General features: G+C 34.6%; 1 protein-coding gene across 9 annotated transcripts in view; it reads right to left on the bottom strand.

Moving 5' to 3' along the window:
- Nucleotides 1-23,071, bottom strand: part of EHBP1 (EH domain binding protein 1) — a 366,236-nt gene that overhangs the window by 231,615 nt on the left and 111,550 nt on the right. For all 9 annotated transcript variants that reach the window (XM_019433536.2, XM_019433609.2, XM_019433691.2 and 6 more), the window contains exon 5: nucleotides 20,267-20,320. In XM_019433536.2, coding sequence (XP_019289081.1) covers nucleotides 20,267-20,320 — 54 coding nt within the window. The remainder of the gene's footprint in view (nucleotides 1-20,266; nucleotides 20,321-23,071) is intronic.

Raw genomic sequence — 23,071 nt, 5'->3', positions numbered from 1 at the left:
ATCAACCTTTGCTGACATCCAATAGCAAATTAAAGAAGATACCAAGAAAACTTTACGCAGTTGGGGGGAAAAAAGGTGTTTTTTTTTTTTTTTTTTTTCCTAGTAGTTTTAACAATCTCATGTTTTTAAAAATTTGCAGGAGTGCTACCCTGCAGGCATCTATGACTGCATCACGAGGTTTCAGATTTAGTGTGGGTGGTTGGATAAAGTTGGACGTTGACCAGTTTTGTGTATGCTAAAAGGCACCAGGCTGGAACACCATATTCAGCAATTGGGTATGAGACTGCCAGTGCAGTGGGTTGGAAGATGTATGCATTGGCACTCCGTGTGGAACCAGTAGGCTTACTTTAAAAGGTTACTGCAGTCTTGACTTTGGCAGCTGTCTTCTATGAATGAATATGAAGAGTTAAGAGTGAGATCTAGAGTCACACCTATGAAGATCAGAAGTTGTTCATGTTTGAACAACTGCACGTCCTTTAAAACATTAGGTCCTCATAAACAGAAACATGGAATAATCCTTGGTAGGGGTTGGGGGAGATTACATAGTTGGGAAAGTGTCACATTTTAAAACACTCAGCTACTTTGACTCTCAACTTTCAGGGTGACATTTTAAGTTTCTTTTTTTTTTTTTTTCTTTATTTTGAGAGAGAGAGAGAGAGCACAAGCAGGGGAGGGGCAGAGAGAGAGGGAGAGAGAGAGAATCCCAAGCAGGCTCCGTGCTGACCATGGAGCCTGATGCGGGGCTTAATCTCATGAACCATGAGATCATGACCTGAGTTGAAATCAAGAGCCTGACGCTTAACTGACTGAGTCACCCAGGCACCTCTTCAGGGTGGCATTTAAATTAAAACGTCACAGATATAATTATGTAAACAAGTGAAACAGCCTTGTAGTACTTGTATGAGTATCATCAGGTTAAGACCCCCAAGCTTTTTGTCGACTATACACATCTGTGTCTTTCCAATGCACATTTTGGACCTTCTGCCTCTAAAAACAATTTATGATGACTACGCAGTCTCAAAGAACACTTTTACTAATGGCAGCAGCCTAAAAACTACTCTATACTATCAGCTCTTGACTGGATCTACAAAGAAAGGCAGTGCCTCAAACACACACAATGCCTGGTCTTCACAGGTATTACCATGGATCTCTTAGTGCTTCATGATTACTCAAAGAAGACAGCTGTCAAAGGCAAACCATTTCCATAGGACATACTCTTTTCATATTAACCCCTCCCACTTTTCCCTTACCACTAAATCAAATACTTTTCCTCAGCAGAGCTAAAATATGGCGAGATAGAATTATCCATACACAGATGAGTGGTGTGTCGCAGACCTGTGCTACAGCATTTAAAACAGGATCACAGCATGCTTTCAACATTTGCAACCAAACACTGAAATCATATGATCTATTGGGTATAGATTAAATATAGGTTTTTATTAGAGATCACTCTGTTGGTGGATCTTCAGAAACAGGTACAAAGAATCTGAATACAAAGTTAAGTAAAATTATTTCTTAGTAATAAAATAGAAAATAACTGTTTTTCTTAATTAAAAGAAAGCAAAGGAAGCCTGTTAAAACTAAACATGATAAAGTTGAAAGGAAAAGTGTATTAGTTAAACTGGAATTTCAAGCTTATAGATTCTAGAAACAGAGTTCTGTTAAGTGTTCTAATATTTAAAAAAAACAAAAATTAGTTTTTTTGTTTTTGTTTTTGTTTTTTTGTTTTTTTTTTTTTTACAAAGGAAAAGTCCATGATTGTTACTCTGAATGAAAGATTAACAGACATATGGGAAACCCTTCCCCACCTACACTGTTAAAATTTAGTTTTTTAAATTGGGAGATTTTGATTTTTAAGAAAAAAATATCACAAATAAATACTAATTATGATGGGGCCCCTAGAGGGCAGAAGTTGGGTACTTTAAATAAGAGGAAATCTATAAATATTTGATCTAATATTGGAATAAAATTCCATATAAACTCTAAAAAATATACTATTTCATCAAGTATTTTTAATCAATGTCAGAAGAATATGACAGAATTATTCTATAATTATAAAAACATTTTTAGCATGGAAAAGAAAACAATTCTAAACTACCTAATTTAACAAGAGGCATTCTTTAAAAATCCTTTTTTTTCTGACACTAGGACCAAACTGTCACTAAAAGAAAAGCAGAGAGGTTCCCCCAAAACCTCCAATCTAAAATATAAGCGGTAGGTAAAGCAGTGAGGTAAAGAAGCCACCCTATACTCCATCCCCAAAATCACAACCATAAAGAGTTGCTACTTAAATATTAGGCAGTGCTCTGTGAACCATTTTATATTAAAATTGGATAGTTCTAAACATCATCCATTGTTTGACACAATGCCATTTTGATGATAAATTGCAATCTATAGCTCAAATAATTCTACCCAGGGATTAACATTTCAGAGGCTGAGCCAGAGATTATGTGTGTGGATCTTGAATTTCATCATCTCCCTTTGGCACAATAGCTTATTCTTCCTTTTTTCATCTATTCTCTCATGAAGGGTCAGGAAAGCTTAGCCTTGCTGCTGCATTCATTTCATCTCTACATTAACCAGATACCTTGCAGTCTTTAGTTCTTCTGTGTTATTCCATTACAAATACTATGCTGCAGTGTAGTATGGCTAATGAGGTTTGTACCAAATCAAAGGGTGCCATCAAGTGGTTATAATACTCTAAACAGCATTACACTAAATGACTATTCTGGATAGACTTCCTTCAATATAGACAAACTGTGCCACTCTTCTATGAAAGAATACATTAATGGGAGTAAGGAATGGGGCACTATCCATATTAACTCTTGTTCTTTATTTTCTATCCTTCAGGGATTGCTTCTCGGCATACTATATGTATGAAATATAATTTTAGAGCCACAATTAGGATTAATATTTAAGTCAGATTATCAAATGATCTTTATTAGGCACAATTCGAGCATGGTAGCACTAAAAGGAATTAAACAAATATATTAATCAAAATTCACGACTAGATTAATAGCTTATTTCTGAAAATAAGTAAAAACAGTACATATAACTAAAATGTGTCTTGTCAGGTCTGTCTCCTATTACTAATGGAAAATTGCAAGGCTATGAAATACAGCCAGTATTATTTGATCCTTTTCATGCAGTCATGCCTAAGGTCTAACAAGCAACCTAGCAGGTGGTGTGAGAATGTATTTTCAGACACTTAAATAACTTTCAACAGTATATGCAACAGGCTACAAGGGTCATTTAAGAGTTCTGAAAAAAGAAATCTAGAACTGTCTTAGAAAACACACACAAGGTAACGTAATATTCAAATGACCCACTCTCTGAAGATCTGGCTCAACGGTACTGCTCTGAACCATCCTGTACCAGGGAAATCTCACAAACAGGCTTAAAGCATCTTCATAACTACATGCTTAATTATCCAAGTTCACAGATCAAACAAGATATAGAAAATGAAATCATAAAAGCTAACCTGACAGAAGATTTAGGGAGCAGTACCAATAAGGAAGCAAACTCCAGGCAAAACTAAAGATCTGATGGCATTATTTTCCACACAGCTGTTATAGACTGTCTACAAAAATATTTCTTATCCCACATTTTCTTCTAGAGCCTTGCCACTCTCCCATCAAGTGGTGGAGTCTCATTCCTTCTCCCTGAATCCAGGCAGGTTTGTGACTGGCTTATGGCTAAGAGAATGAGGAAGTAACACTATACAACTAGAAGGCTGATTAGAAAAGGTGATGCAACTTCCACTAGAAGAGCTGGAATAGTCGCTCCTAAAGTGTTCAGCTGCCACAAAAGCAGTCTGACTGCCCTAAAAGAAATCCAAACTAACCCACTCAGAGAGGGGAACTATGGAAGCCCTTGAGACTACGTGAAGTGAAAAAGCCCCCATCCTGTGCTCTAGCCCCAAAATACCTCAAGACTATTACATAAAATAGATTCTACACTATCCCTGGCCCAGCTGAGCCCTTCCAAATTCTGACCCACAGAAACTGAGTAACTTTGACAGTGACTACAATCTGATCTATTAAAATGAATCACAAGTGGTAGAAAATGATTGTTAAGTTCTGCAGGATACTCAGCAGATCTCAACCTGCACTGCTGCATTGCTTGTAATAACACTGAGTTGGTTACATATGCGAATGCAATAGGTAAAATTAATGCCCTGAAGCCAGGTAATACATGATGGTAACAATAAGCCTAATGGTTGGAAAAATGAGATTCTACCTATGACAGAGAGGAAAGAATGATGTTAGTTTGGAAAGAAAAAAGTTTAATTCTTATGTTTTATTTTGGGCAAGGAATCATATGTCTTCTTGGAAAAGACTGAATTGGTATTACAGGACCTTATAGCATAGAGGAAAATTTTAAAAATATTTTAGGGCAACCCACATGAAAACACTGAAAACCAATGTATAAGAAATAGTAGGTTGTATGGGAAAAGGGAAAAGGACAGAGCCTTAAGATATGCATTTTAGTAAAAAAAAAAAAAAAAAAAAAAAAAAAGAAGAAGAAGAAAAAAAAGCATTTTACTTAAAGGAATGACTTGGGAGGAAAAAAATCACTGATCAACTTCCTTTTGGCAGCTGCCTTTTGGATAAGTTTTTTCCCCCACAGCCTGCCTTCACCAATTCTTCCTCTGTGTTCCTTCTATGGCTTAAGAACAACACAAGCATCCAATATTCAAACTAGAAATCTGGAAATCATACTAGACTCCCTACCACCATCAACCCTAAGAACTAATCAGTCACCAAGACCGGATTCCACCACCTTCTAAATACCTCCTGAAGCTCTCTCCCCTCTTCTCTGTCTGCACCTGCTAATGTCATTGTCCTACTTAAAGCCCACAGCATCTACTACTTGGGTAACTGAATTGTCTATCTGATCTTTAGCTCTTCAGTTTTACACATCTTAATTCATTCTCTATAGCAATATTATGTTTAAACTGTAGGCTATGACCCATTAGTGGATCATGAAATCAATTTAATGACTTGTAAAATCAACTTAGTGGCTTGCAACCAGCATTCTAAAACATCAGGATGGAAGAAGAAATGCTAGAGTACATCCTACAATCCTAGTAATAGTAAGATGTGTTTCATGAAACTTGTTTTTTTTAATTTTTTATTTTATTTTATTTAGTTAAATATAGGTTCCTGTATGTGTGTACTGGGTCATAACATAAAATGTATTTGTTAGTGACAGGTACAGTGAAAGTTTGAAAGATAGAAACTGATTTTTTAAATTCACTATATAAGGAATTTTTATTAAAGCAAGAATTTTATAATCCAAATTACATTTCCTTGCTCAGTTATCAATTCTATTATTTAAGACAGAAGGGACCTTCTGAGCTATTCCACAGTAAAAAAAAAAAACTATAAAATTAAAGAAAGGAATGCTTTAAGGTTTTGTACCTTGCTAAAAATTCTTTTTCCCAGGGTGTATAAAACATTAATTTGTTTTTATATTTCACTATTTTTTTATGTGTTTTTTCCTTTTGTTGCTGAGAAACTGATCTTTCAAAATACAACTCTAATCATTTTACCTCTCTGCTTAAAACTTAAAACTTTTCCATGGCTCTTGATAGCTTACTAGAATCATGAATCAGAATCATGCAGGATCTAAGCCAATCTGTAAGTTTTACTATACTCACAGACAATTCTGATAGACAAGTTTGGGACCCATGACTTCTAGGATAAAGTTCAAATATTTTCATTTAGCATACAAGGCCAGGCACAATCTGCCCCTTGCTCATCTCACTAGTTTCAACCTCTTCTGCTCTCCTTACTTTGCAAATGAAGCTCTAGCAATTTTATCACTGTGCCTTTAGCAAGGCTATTCTTCTTCTGTCTTTACCCCAGACCCCATCCTTCTCACACAACTCTATCTGGTAGGTAAACTTTTTAGTCTTTCAAGCCATAGCTCAAGTCAACTCCTCTCTGAAGTATTCCCATGCCCCTGATATATGCAACAGCTCCTTGAAACCCTAAATGGACCTTCCACAAGCCACTTTTCTAGTATTACCACTGTAGTCTCATCACTTGCTCATAGATCTGCCTCCCTAACTAAACTGAGAACAACTTGAGAACCAAAACTTTGTCTTATTCATACCTCTGAAGTCTAGGAAGTAAAGGCATAACCAATTTTGTAGCACATAGTATAATGGAAGTCTAAAAAACAGTCATTCTATGCCCCAATTAAGTAGAACAATAATGGTCTCTTTTACAAAGAGTTTAATCTTACTCATCCTTGGTTGTTGGCTTTTTTTTTTTTTAATGAGATATAACTGATATATAACATTGTATTGGTTTGAGGTGTACAACATGATGATTTGATATATGTATGTATTACAAAATGACTACCACAGTAAATCTGTTAATATTCATTACCACACATTATTTACAAATTTTTCTTGTGATGAGAACTTTTAAGATCTACTCTCTTAGCAACTTTCAAATATACAATATAGTGTTATTAACTACAGTTACCACGCATTGTGCAAGTTTGGAAAAAAAAAAGCCAACAGAAAAGGAATTTTGGAAAATCTAGACTAGAAGAAGTAGGAAGGCATATATTATTGCTTGCTTTGGCTAAAAAGGTTTAATATGTATAAATATAATGTAAATAAACCTATGATATCTAGTGATCTAATCCAGTTCATGTCATTTGACTACTTTTCTAAACTTTTCCTCCAGTTTAATGAGGAAGAAGAAATTCTTCAAATTTATTTTACTCAGATTTATTTATTTCCAGATTGACTCTATTTTCAAAAGAATGCAATGATTCAAGTATCATATAATCAAAGTCATTAGTTAAGAACAAAAAGAGTAAATAAAAAGGAAAGCAAAAAAAAAAGTGATATGAAACAATTCTGGCTAAAGAAAAGTCTCAATAGAGTATTGTTTTCCTATCTCACATCCCTCTCCCCCTCCAAAGGACAGCTCTGTGCTTCCTTTGTTACAGATAGTTATATACAGAGAAAAGAATTTTTATGTGTGTGTGTGTGTGTGTGTATATATATGTGTATATATATATATATATATATATATATATATATATATATATACAGAGAGAGAGAGAGAGAGAGAGAACTTTCTATTAAGCCATTCAACAAACATACTTAATACATTCAATAAATAATTTTCCTTTCAGTCTAATTTATTCTAATGATTTAGCTGAAATAATTAATAAATGCCACAAGACAATTCAGACTGCCAGAATCTTAAGGTAAATAGCTCCGGGAAAAAAGCTATTCAGGGAAATAATGAGAGACTGCTCCTCCTCTGGAGGAGCTGGCTACCAGCTACAAATAGTCTAAGGATATACTGTATACAGCTAGCTCTCTTATTTAAAGTACATAAGAAGCAACTTGGACAGATAATAAAATATAGATGTCTACATTATTATTGTTGTCTATGATCTTTATGATTTCAAGAACACAGTAATGTACATAGGGCTCCTAAGATTTAGGAAACAAGGAGTCCCTACCCTTGATTCTGTTACTATTATACAACTTGAGAAATATCTTCCCTTTACTGGTTTCCTAGTAATGAAAGTATCAGCTGGGCTGCCTGGGTGGATCAGTCAGTTGAGCACCTGACTCTTGATTTCAGTTCAGTTCACGATCTCATGGGTTCATAAGATCAAGTCCCGTGTTGGGCTCCGCACTGACAGCACGGAGCCTGCTTGGAATTCTCTCTCTCCCTCTGTCTCTGCCTCTCCCTCACTCACTTGCACACACGGGCATACTCTGTCACTCTCTCCCTCTCTCAAAATAAACAAATAAACTTTAAAAAAAAAAATAAAGAAATTTTTAAAACTTAAAAACAAATCTATCTTAAGGCAAAGAATATTCTTCAAACATTGAATTATTTTAAACTAAAGTACCATATTTATCAGAACACTGTTTTATCATATCATTAAGCATAAGATTGTTATTAAAAGACACTATTTCATCAGTGTCTAGAAGTCACAATGCTGATAACAGTCAATTATTATACCCAATTTATGGTAGAGCAGAGAGATATACTAGGTAAATATGCCTCATTAGTTTAATGATATGGAGAGATTAATGAATATGTCATAAACAAAAAAGAATCACAAAATAAAATTTTAAAGACAAGTTAGGTATTAAAATAGAAAAAAATGGGTAAGACAATACATTATTCACAGAGTTGTGAAAATCTTATTTTCTGGAGATATTAAAGGTATTAAAGTACCAAGACAGTTTTGTATTCTCAAGCTGATAACTGTCTACACTGGATCTGAATTGCACATGCAAATTTTGTTTCCCTAATCAGATACACACTTCTCTTATAATGTCAGCAATTCCATTTTAATAGGATATAATTCATGAAAATATTCCATTGCTTTTCTATCAGTACAAATGGACCTATATCTAATTATATAATGCAAAGTTCCATTTCTATACAAAGAAATAATTTAACTTAAAATTATTTTTAAGATTTTTTTTAAGTAATCTCTACACCCAAGTGTGGCTCGAACCCACAACCCTAAGATCAAGAGTTGCATACTGTACCAACTGAGCCAGTCAGGTGCCCCAATTTAACTTAAAATTTTAATAGTTTTTGTTTGTTTTTATAATTCACTTCATGGTTGTCTTTGAGCAAAGAACTATGTAGGAAGTCTCCAACATATTAACCAGTCTTTCAAGATGGTTAGTGTGGCAGAAAACTAGAATGCCAAAAATCCATTCAATTTTAGACTAAGGAAGTTTTATTTACATATTCCTGAGAGAATATAGAGATAGTGAAAGTAGCAAATTGAAAAAATCTTAAATACTTTTCTACTAAAAGTCTAGAGTGGCATTAGAACCCTACTGTAAAGCAATTACCAAGTCTCTGTTCTACTATTTTTCTTCAGTGAGAAAAAAGACCTCATGCAAATTCATAACATCTTCTACACACTAGCATCTTTTAACTGCTAAATTTCTATGAATTAACATGTAAAAAATTGTTCAAATACACTGCTGGTTTTAAATATGTGTAATGAAGTATTAAAGGTTTGTTTTGATGGCTATCTTGTTTATCAGTTTCCTCCCTCCAACTGGCAAAAAAAAAAAAAAAGAACTGAAAGTAACTATGGCTCTCTTTCTCACTCATCTATAGGGAAGGTATCTGAAGGTAACTAGCAAAGAAGATACTATATAGCTCTAGCAATTTAGAAGACAGACTGCAGTTTCCCACTATAACTCAATAACTAGACAAATTATATGCCATCAAATTCATTCACTATCAAGTTTAGACTATTTTTACTTTATAGAAACTGAAATACACAAGGCTTTGGTATCTTCCTTAGTTCCCAGAACTCTCCTTTTAAGTCCCCTTATGATCATCTCCAAAAACATACAGTCATTAGAGATACAGTAATCATTCACTAAGATGCTTTCTATTCTATTACCAGTTTTAAACAGAAATGTCTATCACAATGCAATAATATGCTACTGCTCTACTTCCTTCAGTGTTAAGGTCATTTGATGAAATGTATATACATTAATTAAAACTCTAACAAATTTAAACTTTTAAATATTACTCAATAATGTTATTTGGTCTTTATGCTAGTACCCTCCATTTACTGTCCGCAAAAAGCGTACAAGATTAAAGTAAGTAAGACACAAGGGTGGCTACTACCTAACGTTACAAAGTGACAAAATAGGTTATCCACCTGAGAAGTGGTTTTCCTGCTTCTATATGTCACTCAACTATTTACCAAAAATTGTAAAAACATTCAGTGTTCCTTAAAATGTTCTGGGCAGAGATTTCACTGAAAATCTGATTTTTAAAAAAGGTGGAACTTCATCTACAAAATTTTACCTATTAAAGAAAGATATTAAAAAGATCTCAATCCTCTGAAGTCCATCCATGCAAGAACCTCTAAGAATCCCAAAATGTAAGGTCTTTAAGAGCCCTTGCTTGTTTATGATAGTAAGCTGGCAGTGCTATCTGTTACCAGTGAAGGCTATTGCCTGCCTAATGAGGAAAGGATGATTTCACAAACCCGAATGGTTGGATAATATACATCCTTTCTGAAACATTGTGCTTATAAATGATCTTTGGTCAAGCATATTCAATTCCAAATCCGGTATTCAAGAGTTTCCATGACCTGATCCCTTTTTTTTCTTTTTTCGTTTTTTTTTTTTTGTTTTTGTTTTGTTTTGTTTTGTTTTTACATAGAGCGTGTACGCATGCGCACGCGAGAGCACAGGGGCGAGGGGCGGGGTGGGGGGAGAGAAAAAGAGAGAGACAGAGAGAGAGATATCTTAAGCAGGTTCCACGCTCAGTGTGGAGCCCAATGCAAGGCTCAATCCCATGACCGTGGGATCATGGAAACTGATCATTTGACGTGAGCTGAAATCAAGAGTTGGATGCTCAACCAACTGAGCTGCCCAGGCACCCCTGACCAGATCCTTTTTAACCTAATCAGTTAACTAAGTAATTTCCTTATTCCCTCGTTTCCCTTCCAAGTTTATTATTTTCCTCTCATTTGTAAAGTTTCTGTGCCATTTATTATTAGCATGTATTGAATTCTGTTTTTCAAGTACTGTGCTAGATGCTTTTTATGCTTTTAATATCTCTAGTCCAAGGTATAATTTTGTAAAATATCTCTGTTTTATGGATGAGAAAACAGAGGTTCTGAAAGGAGAAATATGTATGAAGTCCAAATTTACAGCTAGCAAGTGTGATTCATGATTCAAATCCAGGCCTGTGTCCAAAGCCTTGCTTTCAGCATCCAATGCTGCTCCAACTTTTCCTTTTAGTTATCCTCAACAGTCAAGAAGATGCATATCTCCAAGGACTAGGACTCAGGACTAGAAGCAGCTCAATCAAAATAGGACACTTCTTTGAACTCATGTTTCATCTTCAAAATTCGTATGACTTTTCCCTATTTCTGAAATGATTCTGTGGAGATTTCATTATAAAAATACCTTGAAGTACATGTTAAAGAAGAGGATTTACAACACAGAAAGAAACTGCCACACAACTCTAAGGATAAACAGAGCCATGTTTGGCAAACAGCTCTTAAAATGTTCTTGATAATTTCAGTACATATTAACTCATTTACCTCTAACTTCTATAGTACTTTTCAGCCATCATTACACATTTAGCATACTATACTTCATTTATTCTTGTTTCATGTGTTTATTTCTCAAGTCAGATTTTAGTATCTGAGCAGAGATGTTCCCATGTATCCTCCATAGTAATTAATTATTGCAGCTAGGCTCTACACCCAGTGCCTAGGACAATAAACGTTTGATGAGTGAATTAGTGAATAAATGCATGGGTAAAATGGATGGGGCTTGAGAGTCTAAAGACTTCCATTTGAGACCAAGCTAAGAGGTTTTCTGTGTGTTCTTGAGCTAGTCATTTAACCTCACCAAGTCAGAGAAATTATAAGAATGTCCACTTTAGAGAGATTTCTCAGGGATTAAAAGAAGTATTTATTTGAAAACAGTTTGTATTCTTTAACAAAACTTACCAAATATTATTTATGAAGTTATAAATGATCAGTTGAAATAGTTTAATTTTATTTTAAGAGGCAGGTAAAGGAAGATCTTTAATATATCACATTTGTGTAACAAAGTAATTTTAGAAACAAAAGTAAAGTGTAATAATTCTGGTAAAGTATCATCTTTTTAATGGTCTAAGTATGAGGACATAAAATTATTTTCCTAATGAGATATATTTCATAATGTATAAAGTACTGTTTTATACACTCACCCACTCCTATTTTCCAAATCTTTAATTTGGAAAAAAAAAAGTGGGTGACCCCAATATTCTCAAAGCCTTCTCCTTTCTGCATCAGAATTCTGATTCAGTAGGTCCAAGTTGGGGCCCAGGTGTCTGCATTGTTAAAAAAATGGCATGGACGATTTTAGGGCAGCAAATGCTAATTTAAAACTAAAAACATCAACACTTCTTTACCACTATTACCCACCATGTGAACCATGTAATTTTGTAGGTCCACAGCAACTATATAGTCAATTCTTTAATTTCTTAATTATAATGAAACTCAACTAAGTGGTTATAAATTACTATAGCCCTAGAGGTATCAACCAATATTTTTTAAAGTAAATTCTATGCCCAACCTGGGGCTTGAACTCATGACTCTGAAACCAAGAGTCACATGCTCTACCAATTAAGTCAGCCAGGAGCCCCTAACCAATATTTTTAAAATTAAATATTCTAGAAAGTAATCTCCTGAACTATATGCAGTTCCACAAAGGAGCCATAATCTCTCTTGTCTCTGCTCAAGGTAACCCAGCCACCTGAAGCACTTTCCAAATTCCCTGCAGCTATCAGGAGTACTTAATTTTTTTTTTAAATGTTTTTATTTTTGAATGAGAGAGGCAGAGACAAAGAGCAAGCGGGGTAAGGGCAGAAAGAGAGAGGGACGCGTAATTTGAAGCAGGCTCCAGGTTCTGAGCTGTCAGCACAGAGCCTGACATGGAGCTCGAACCCATGAAGCACGAGACCATGACCTGTGCCAAAGTCACACACTTAACTGACTGAGCCACCCAGATGCCCCAGGAGTACTTAACCTTTAATCTGAAATCTCTCATTTGGATTTTGGCTAATACAGTGCCTATGCCTATATTATACTGTCTAAATTACAGCAACAGTCCCAAGGAGGCCTGAGGCAGCACTCAGTCAAACATATATTTCTGCAGCAAAATGAATAACCATTCATACTAAGTAGAATAAATACTACAACTAGCCTCACTTCAGGTCAGGACAGGTTTGGCCACCAAATGAATTTGAACCAAATTTTTGAAAAATACATATTTTAAAAAGTCTTCAGATAGTAAAGATTTTTGGCTTTTGAGGTTACAGATAAAGAACTGTAAAAACTTTATCAGTAAAGTTTTTTATTTTATCAGTAAAAAAAGACTGCAAAAAGATAAAAAAACTTATCTTTTAGGTTTCAGTTTATATATTACTTTCATTAGAAAGCTTCCTCTAAACCACCAAAACTGGGGTTGGTATGTTCTATATGTGCACTTGTAATGCCCTATACTTATTCCTATCTTAGTGGCTGCCTGTTCATCTCCCCCTAAACGGTAGGGTACCTGGAGTCAGGGGCCACATCTTTTTCACTATTACATGCTCAATAACTAGCAAATATCTGCCACATAGTATCCACTTAATCAACTTAGTGAATAAATAAGCAATTTTAAGCATTAAGACTTTAATCTAGTAAAATTTTATATTATTGCTCTACTTACTTCATCTGTAAAGTATGATTAACATCAATAAAGATGAATTTCCACATAATACATTATGATAACAATCAGGAAATCCAACCAAAAAGACTACCCAATAGCATATGCACCGTGACAGTATAAAAACAGTACTTTGTGGCTGTAAAATAAAACTTTTCCTTAAGTTTGTTAGCTAGAACATTTCACAAAGTAAACTACAATATGAAATAAATTATTTAACATGCAGTAGTTTATTTACATTTTTGACACAGGACTTCTTGCATTACACATAGATAAATACAGTACAGTTGACTTTAGATTTTAATCCATTTGTGGTCCCTTCTGTGTCAAGAATTTTAGAATGTAGAATCTGAAGATGGAAATTTGGTTTCTTCTAATTAATATGCTCTAATAAAATTGAAAAATAATTGATAAAAAATTAAAGACATTAGGCAAGATGAAAATGGAAAACTAAGGAAATATTTAAGCAAATAGAGTTACACAAGAATCTTATGATTTTGAGGATTCTGACAGGCTCAAAACACGCATAATCATTCTTGAGCATACTTTTTTTTTTTTAACATTTTTTTAAGTTTATTTATTTTGAGAGAGAGAAGGAGAGAGTTCACCAGCAAGGGAGGGGCAGAGAGAAAGGGGGAAAGAGAGAATCCCAAGCAGGTTCCAAGCTGTCAGTGCAGACCCAGAGGAGGGGCTCGAATCCACAAACCATGAAATCATGACCTGAGCTGAAATCAAGAGTCAGTCATTATACCACAGAGCCACTCAGGTGCCCCAGGCATATTTCTCTTTTAAATGAAACCAACATTTTTCCACAATTTTCTTTGAAGCCAATGGGTCACTTGGGAATAAAAGATATAGATTTTCCTCCAGAAGCACAATCTAAAAGATTTCTGAACTAGAATGGCACATTAAATATGTAGTATTAAAAAAAATATAGGAAAAAAAGGAATATATATGGACTTTCTCTGAAATTGGACAAAAATGAGAGTGAGCTAGCTGACAAAACTTCATTTAACCACTAGCTATATCTAGAATACCCTATCTTATTCACATAGCCAGTCAGTTACTATTCACATAATCATATATGACAACAAGGTGACATTAGAGAAACCCAGGAAAACCTGTGTACACTATGAGTTTCCTATCCCAAATCCAGGAGTTTAATTCTAAGAGGTTGGGGGGTTCACGGGGGAAGGAAGCTCTGTTGCTTCTAATATAAGTTAAATTTTTTTCTATGTGGAAACAGAAAGAAATAGTATCACTTTTCAAGTACAAAATAATTTTGAACCATAGGCCTACCAGATCAGAAAGATCATCTAAAAGGAAGTTTACAAAAAAGAATTTTATTTTCCATTTATAGATAGATCACCTTTTCTGGCATGCCAGTATCTTTTAGCAAGTTTCTAAACCAATGATATTCAAAAGTGGCCTTCATCATTAACAGAAGGAATGATACAATATCTGAGATGTACTTCAAATTATCTGGTAAAAATAAAAAATAGAAAAGTGGATGGACCAATGAAATAAATTTGGCAAAATACTGACAATTACTGAGGCTGAGAGATGGGTACATAAAGATGCATCATATTATTCCTACTACTATTGTATATGTTTGAAATAATTTTAAAAATTTAAGTTGAGATTTTTTAAATTGGATGTATATAATTAGTATACAATACTAACAAATACAGATATATGGGCATTACTGACTAACCACTCTCTAGTTATTGGGTTAACAGAAGAACAAAAAATGGAGTTGTTCCTAGTGGAAGTTTGAACGTCTTCCCCACCTACCTAGTGTCACTTCCATGTAGAAGGAAGGTCAACAGGGACTGATCAGGTTCAAGAAAGTTAACTGGGTCACATTTCTGTGGGGTAGAATATTAATAGGCAGGCTATAAGTAGGACTATACTAGAGCAAATGTCCTACCCTAAAAAAGCTAGGCCATCTCTAATTGATACTTAAGATTATAAATTGTTGTATTGGTTACATGTGGGAGGAGATGTTTCTAATTTTTGTGATATGTGGGTTGTGGTGTTGTTATATGTACTATTCACCCTTTGGGACTTTGGAAACTAGTATTTATGAGTTTCTTGGGGCTAAAAAGATGATCCCAGTTTGGAGTTACTGAAGAAGCTATACCAGTTTAAATGGAAGCAACTGCAAGCTATAGTTCCTGTAAAAACTAGCCAGTCTTTACCCAACCATTGGAATGAGATCCTTTGGCTGAGATGACACAGAAGAAAATGATTAGAGGAAATAAGAGGCATTTATATATTATTTTTCCTCTGAAAGAAAAAGCAGAGGTAATTTATCAGACTACAATTCTGTGAGATCAAGAGACTGAGTAGATTTCAGAGGAGGATTCAAACTTAAATTTAATAAGGTCAGAAACTTTGATTTTAAATTGTTTACCTTGTATTGTTTGGGCTATTATATCATCTCTATTCGTGGTATAATCTTGTCAGTTGAGTTTGGCTGTACAACCAATCTTCTTCAATATAATCCAATAAAAGAAACAAAGCAAAGGAGATCTATAGTACTGTCTTGGAATTAACATAATTAATATCGCATCTAATCCATTTAAATGGCTTCTGGAGGTAATATCACATAAATGGCAATAAAAAGGGCAATGAGATGGCCAAACTGCCCATCTCATTGGTCACAGGTAAAAACAGTGGGAAAGACTGAATAGGTGGCCTCAACAAAACACATTACAATACTCTCTTCATCCCTAAGGAGGACACAACATCTCAAGTGAATCATCACATGCCTATTGCTAAATTTACTGGGTTAGTGGTAAAAATAAATAAATAAATAAACGTCTATTGATCATTAGTGGGTACTTCATGTTTTATTTTGGGTGGTTTGTTTTTTGTTTTTTATTTTGGGGTAAAAAAAGCAAAAAAGCTCTTCCTTTCATTTATGTCATCAAGAACAGAAACTACTCTAAACTCACCATTGTCTCTCTTGCCCTCACCTGATCCTTCTTTTTTTCTGCTTGGAGTGCCTTTTTGTTGCATAACTCCTTTTTTTTTTTTTTTTTTTTTAAACTACACTGGGCAGACACTTCCTCCAGGAACTCTTCCCTGATGCTGCCCTCCTTTATAGTCTCCTAAAGAACCATTTTTCTTGCATTTCTGTCTTTAATTATATGACACCCTTAATAGTTTATAAATTTCAGAAGGACAGGATACTTCACACCATCAAATATAAGTCTCCACTCATTTTTAAATGATGTACCATCATTTTATACAGCACTAAGAAAGAAAAAAAACACAACTAATTATAATTGCAGGACATCAAAAACTTAAGATGATCTAATTTCAGAGAAGTTAAATGTGGGGGAATAACATGCATCTCAGAATCAAGGAAATTCTACATGTCTTTTTTTAAATATTTTTTTTAATGTTTATTTATTTTTGAGAGAGAGAGCACACACACAAGCAGAGGAGGGGCAGAGAATTCGAAGCCGGTTCAGCACTGACGGCAGAGAGCCCAATGCAGGGGACCTGAGCCAGAGTCGGACCCTTGGCCAACTGAGTCACCCAGGCACCCCTGAAATTCTACATGTCTTAATTGACTTTGTAGCTTCAATATTAACAAAATTCTGGGCACACAGAAAATGCACAACAAATGTTTGCAAAATGACTGACTGAATGAATGAATTGAACCTAGCTTGATGTTTTTCATCAATATGCATTTTTAATTCATTCAAAAATCAAAAGATTCTTTTTAAAGAATAAAAATTTTTAAGTTTCAAAACAAGACTTATAGGTATAATTCACAAATATACTGGTTCTGATTTTAGTTGGATACCTTAAAGTACCAGGAAGGAAAAAACAACTGTTTTCGAAATATAACTATTATGGCTTCACATTAAAATAAAAGCCACAATGTCAAGTGCCCGGGTGAACAAACATTATTATGTTATGGTAGATGAAAAAAAGAAACATGTTGCTTTGTGATATCCATTCTTGATGATCTGCACTAATAATATGGAAATGGACTGTGAACAATCCAAAATAAAGGATAATTTAAAACTCGTTTATATTTGTTTTTGAAATATTTTCATATACTCGTATTGTGATTAGATAAACACAAACACAGACTGTCTGGCCCAGGGGTAGATATTAATAAATCACCAACACTTGTTTAATTTCAGAAAACAAACTGGTTCTTAATCTTGGATTACATTTATAAGGGGAGGATGTCCTAAATCAAAAGCTGAAACCTTTCAAAAGATACAAGTATGTTTAAGTTTAATCCAAGTGAGATATTTTCAAGTTGTGTTCTCATTTCTTGAGATAAGTCTAGAACCACTGAGAAGCATAAGTGGTATAAAGGAACAGAAAGACTAAAATCCTGCAACTATAAATTTGGAAATCTAGCTTCCTTTCTTTCACATTTTTCCATGTCCTCTAGAAAGAAAATTATAAAAATAACTATCCCTTACTTAACTAGATGCTTTCTATACATTATTTCTAATTTTCAGTAACCTATAGAGTAGATATTAATGCCATCACTTTATACCTACATACATTGAGACTGTAAAAGATTAAATAACTTGTACAAGGTCACAAAGCTAGCAGCAGTAAAATCACCTCTAAAGTTTTGACCTATGTGTAAGTAGCTTTCTGATCTAAAGAAGAAATGTCAGAAAAAAACTGGGAAATCTTTTCTGTGACCAGAAACAAAAGAACCAGCAAAATGAAGGCAGCATTACCTTAATTTACACAAAGAAGCAAGAAAGCTGCTTTGGGAAAAAAATATTCAGAATTCTGAGGACTGATAAATTCCGGAATTCTATTTTGTAATGTCTAGCGGTAGTCAATAACTTTTAGATGGAATATGTACAATAATTAAAAACTACCTTTACTAATATAATACATATGTACCTCACAGGTTTATCACTATGAAAGGCTGATTAAAACTTCTCTATGACTCTACAATTTCAGTATTTCTTTCTGTTTTTATCACTAAGGGAGGTAGTTATTGCATAGGAGTTAGGGGCACAGGTCATAGAGAATGACAAGACCAGATAAAATTCTAACATCATAGCTATATAACTTAAGCAAGTTACTTAGCTTTCCTAAGTCTCATTTGCTTTATTCATAAAAATAATGTTATTAATATCTGACTCACGGAGTTATTGTATGAGTAAATGAGATAATGTGTACAAAACATTCTATACAGTATCCAGTACACAGTAAGTGCCCAATAAATGTTATGGTAATATATTTTGGATAATTCTCTGTTTTATTGAGATATATTAAACAAAAACTAAACTTTTTTTATTGGCTGTGGGGTTATGAAACAAAGTGGAAGGCGATCCATTAATATCCCATTCAAAGAGCATGCCTTTTCAGTGTTAGAATGTTTTACCAACAGACTTTCAAACAAAACCCCAGATTTTACAAGAGAAAAAGAGAGACTTCAGTCCTTTGAAATTGTAAAGGGGAAGCACATTTAAAATGTGGGGCAGAATACACTGTAACATGTTATTGCTACAGGAATACAAATGTTTCTCCAGACAAGAGTCAATTTCATCATTTACCACTGAGGGGAGCTGTAACCTAGGAAAAGGTTTATACAGAGTCCCAAGGCTATTTTTAAACTTTCTCACACCTTACAGTATTCAGTTAATAAACTCTGTTTATGCCTGCTATAAAAATAGACTTATGCACCTTTCAATGGGCTACTTTAAAGTAAGTTCTTCAGAAATTTAGAACTGGTATGGCTCTATCTTAAGAGTAATTAAGATTTTCTAAACAAACATTGTTTTTACCATCAATTACGACTCAAATTTAATTGGCTAACTCTTTAACACATCAAGTTAATAAAGCGATTACAGATCTATAATTGAGTCACGAGTGCTGAAAACTAAAAGACCATCCATGAGGGAGAAGCTCTTATATGAGAATGAAAGTTAGCTTTTAAAGCTGTAACCAATTTCAAGAAGTCTCAGTTTGTTTGATTTAAAACCTTCAATGACTACTCCAAGCACAATGTTCAAATCTATCCTACAGAAAGGACAGAATTGTTAACATGTATGAACATTTAACACAATTACACTGATGTGATATCCAGCCATCAGAACTCTCCCTACCATGTTTGGACCTGATCTTCCCAAGCTTCCCAGCTCCCCTGGGCTAAAAATGGCCCAGCCAGTATAGTATTCCTTTCATCACTGAGATATACAATGAAGTCAGGCGATACACTGACCCTGGAAGGAGTCAAAGCATGCTATACATCTGTTATAAATATATTTTAGAACTTCAATCGTGATCATGATGATAACAATGGTAACAGCTAATATTCACTGAAATCATTTAATCTTCACAAGAACCCTATAAATTTGTGGCTGAAAAGTTAAGAAACTTACCACAATCACACAGCTTGTAAGTAGAAGAGCCAAGTTAGGGCTTAAAATTAGGTCTGTCTGACTCCAGAGCCCACATTCTTAATTCACTCTATTTTCATTGCCTACCTTCCCTAATCCCCATTTGAAAATATTTACTGAACACCTATTATATACCCGCTAGTCATGCGGGATTCCACAGTCTGTATATTAACTGAAGATGATTATTAAAGCACCAGTCTAAAATCTCTCAACCTAAAGCGCTAAAGCATGTACTTTATTTTTAAAGATGTCAAAGGGCATTTATGATTTTGTTCAACAAATGTTGAAAAAAGCATTTGCTATGTGAGAAGCACCATGCTAGATGCTGAACAGATAAAAAGATGAGTAAAACCTGGTCTTTCCTTTAAGCCCCAAACTAATACAAAGTATACTCATAATTCAGTAGAGTATTTTTACTTTTATAATTGTAACAAAAGACCTTCTTTAAAATAATTCTGCTACTGGCAATCATTTCATTAAAGAAATTCTAAAATCTACAAATCGCTATTAATTTTAATAAAGTAACATTTCTTCTACCACCAAAATGCTAGTGTACTTTAATAATGTATACAGTCAACAACGTGAAAGGTGATGAAATCTGCCATTAGCTTACATTTTCTATGACAAATGTCCACTCTTTATCTTCAAATTCCTCTGCATGAGGATCCTGTAACAAAAGCAAAATATAAAGTTGAAATAGATTTCTTTAAACCATTCAATCCAACCAAGAACATACCAATGGCCGTGCTTTTACCTTTTACCAACTGTTAAAAAGGGACAAGCAGAATAGCCTACTCTTAGAAACTTCCATAATTTCTCTACATCTAAATCATTATTTTATATTGAAAAATTCTCTATTTTACTTACGTTGATGCATGTAATTATCTTCCATCATTGCACCACTGAAAAAAGAAACCTGATCAGAGAGAGTGATAATTTAATGAACTATTAAGAAGCACTTTACTAAGATATAAAATGCTTGGGGTGCCTGGGTGGTTCAGTCCGTTAAGCATGGGACTCTTGATTTCAGCTCAGGTCATGATCTCAAGAGTTAGTGGGACAGAGCCCCATTCTGATGGGGCAGAGCCTGTTTGGGATTCTCTCTCCCTCTCTCCTTCTCCCTGCATGCCCACGTTCTCTTTCTCCCAAAATAAATAAACTTAAAAAAAAAAAAAGATATAAAATGCTCATATAAAAGTCCTCATCCTGTTTTTATACTCGTATATTTTAAACTAAAAGTACCATTTGAGACAAGGTTTTCTTCTGAAGAGGTTATGTAAACATCTGGAATTTCAAAGCACAACAAGAGACTTTATAATCTACACAAAATGGCAAATTGGCATGGCTATTGATACCTTCATTCCTCCTCCCCTCCCATCAACCCTGAAAATGCCTCAGAAACCTGAGAAAGGATAATGAAGCCTCCAACCAAAGGCAACTTAAAAAAAAAAAAAAAAAAAAACAAAGCACACTTTTGCAAGTATTTACTTGACAAATACTTAATGGTTACTTATTATATAAGAAATTGTAGATGTGAAAATGGACTCAAACACTGTTGTCCTTGCCTCTGAAGACAAACACAACTAATCTAAATAAATATGGTAAAAGAAATACATGGTTTCACCACAGGTTAGAAAACAACACGTCAGTTATACATATATACAATGGAGTATTACTTAGCAATCAAAAAGAATGAAATCTTGCCATTCACAACAACGTGGATGGAACTCGAGTGTATCATGCTAAGCGAAATTAGGAGAGAAAGACAAGTATCATATGACTTCACTTATATAAGGGCTTTGAGATACAAAGCAGATGAACATAAGGGAAGGGAAGCAAAAATAATATAAGAACAGGGAGGAGGACAAAACATAAGAGACTCTTAAATATGGAGGACAACAGAGGGTTACTGGAGGGGTTATGGGAGGGGGGATGGGCTAAATGAGTAAGGGGCATTAAGGAATCTGCTCCTGAAATCATTGTTGCACTATTTGCTAACTAACTTGGATGTAAATTAAAGAAGAAAAAAAGAAAGAAAAAATAAATAAAAAGAAAATAACACATCACTTACAGGAATACATAGGAAAGTTTTATGAGAAAGAAGGCATCTATGCTAGGTGGGATAGTACAGATTTCCACAGATATTTGAATAAGTAAAGGCAAAAGCAATGGAGTATAAGACATAAAAGAAAAGCAGTGGGGTCACATCTATGTGCATTTACTTATTCAGATTCAACTCCACATATTAGAGAAGGCACAGGGATGGAGGTATTGAGGATGAGAGAATATTTAAATACAGCAGGCTTTGGGCTCAACATTCCACTCTAAGAATGAGGGAGTACACATACATGGAAAATGGGCTCTGTTATTCCTTTAATGGGGTTTAGGTCCCACATGCTTCTCATAGGGAAGCATCTTATTCATGATTGATTCCACTTTAGTCTATTAATAATCTTTTGCTTCTACTGCCACAGCTGAGTTTTGGTTCTTATCATTTTGTGCCTGAGCTATTTCAAGATAAAAGTGACTACAACATTCAGTCTTTCTGCCCTCCAATCACTCTTATACACAGATTATTCTCCCAAACCACAGTTCTGACCGTGTTGGTACCAACTCAGATTTCTTTAATGACACCCACCACCTATGGGATAAATTCCAAACTCCTTAGTTAGTTCTTTATTTCTGTTTACTTATTTTTCACATTAAAGCATGGTGGCTGGCTAATTCTGAGCTGTAGTGAGGCAATTAGTTCTATGAGTAAATCCACACAAATGGGATAAAAAATCTGTCAAAAAGGAGTTTCTTTTGTGGTGCTGGGCAGAGGGGAGGTAGGAAAGGCTAGAAGAGAAAGACAGGTAGAAAAGTCTACCTGATATGTGTTTCCTCAGTTTGGCCCTGTCCACAAACTAGGTTTATGGAAAGAGAATACCGTAAATAAAGGCTGAAGGAACTTTTCCATGAGTGATTTAGGTCATAAACAGTGCTACTTTAGAGACCAACTAATAAAGTATATCACAATGCAGAGGAAAGAGACATCTTACCAACCTGGCTGCCTGCCCTCGCTCCCCCCCCCCCCCCCACCATTTTGTTGAGGAACACAGCAGAGTTTCAGCACAGCTAATATAATTAATAACAATAAATATTTACTAAGCACACACTCTGCCCCAGTTATTGTGCTAAGTGTTTTCATCATCACAGCAACTTATGAAATGTGTAGTATTTTTATTACCATTTAAAAGAACAGAAAACTGAGACCTCAAAGATGTCCCATCCCACAGTGAACAACCAGTAAGTGTTAAAACTATGTTACGATCCAGGTCTGTCTGACTTTTAGTTATGTTGTTGGTTCAGTTTTACTACTTTGTCCCCAGGACCTAGAAAAGTACCAGGCACACAGCAGGCTCTCAAGAATATTTGA

The sequence above is a fragment of the Panthera pardus genome, unplaced genomic scaffold (assembly GCF_024362965.1).
Source record: "Panthera pardus isolate Hobbes unplaced genomic scaffold, ASM2436296v1 HiC_scaffold_25, whole genome shotgun sequence".
Taxonomy (NCBI): Eukaryota; Metazoa; Chordata; class Mammalia; order Carnivora; family Felidae; genus Panthera; species Panthera pardus.
The sequence above is the reverse complement of the archived record's forward strand: the minus strand, read 5'-3'. Positions and strand labels throughout refer to the sequence as shown.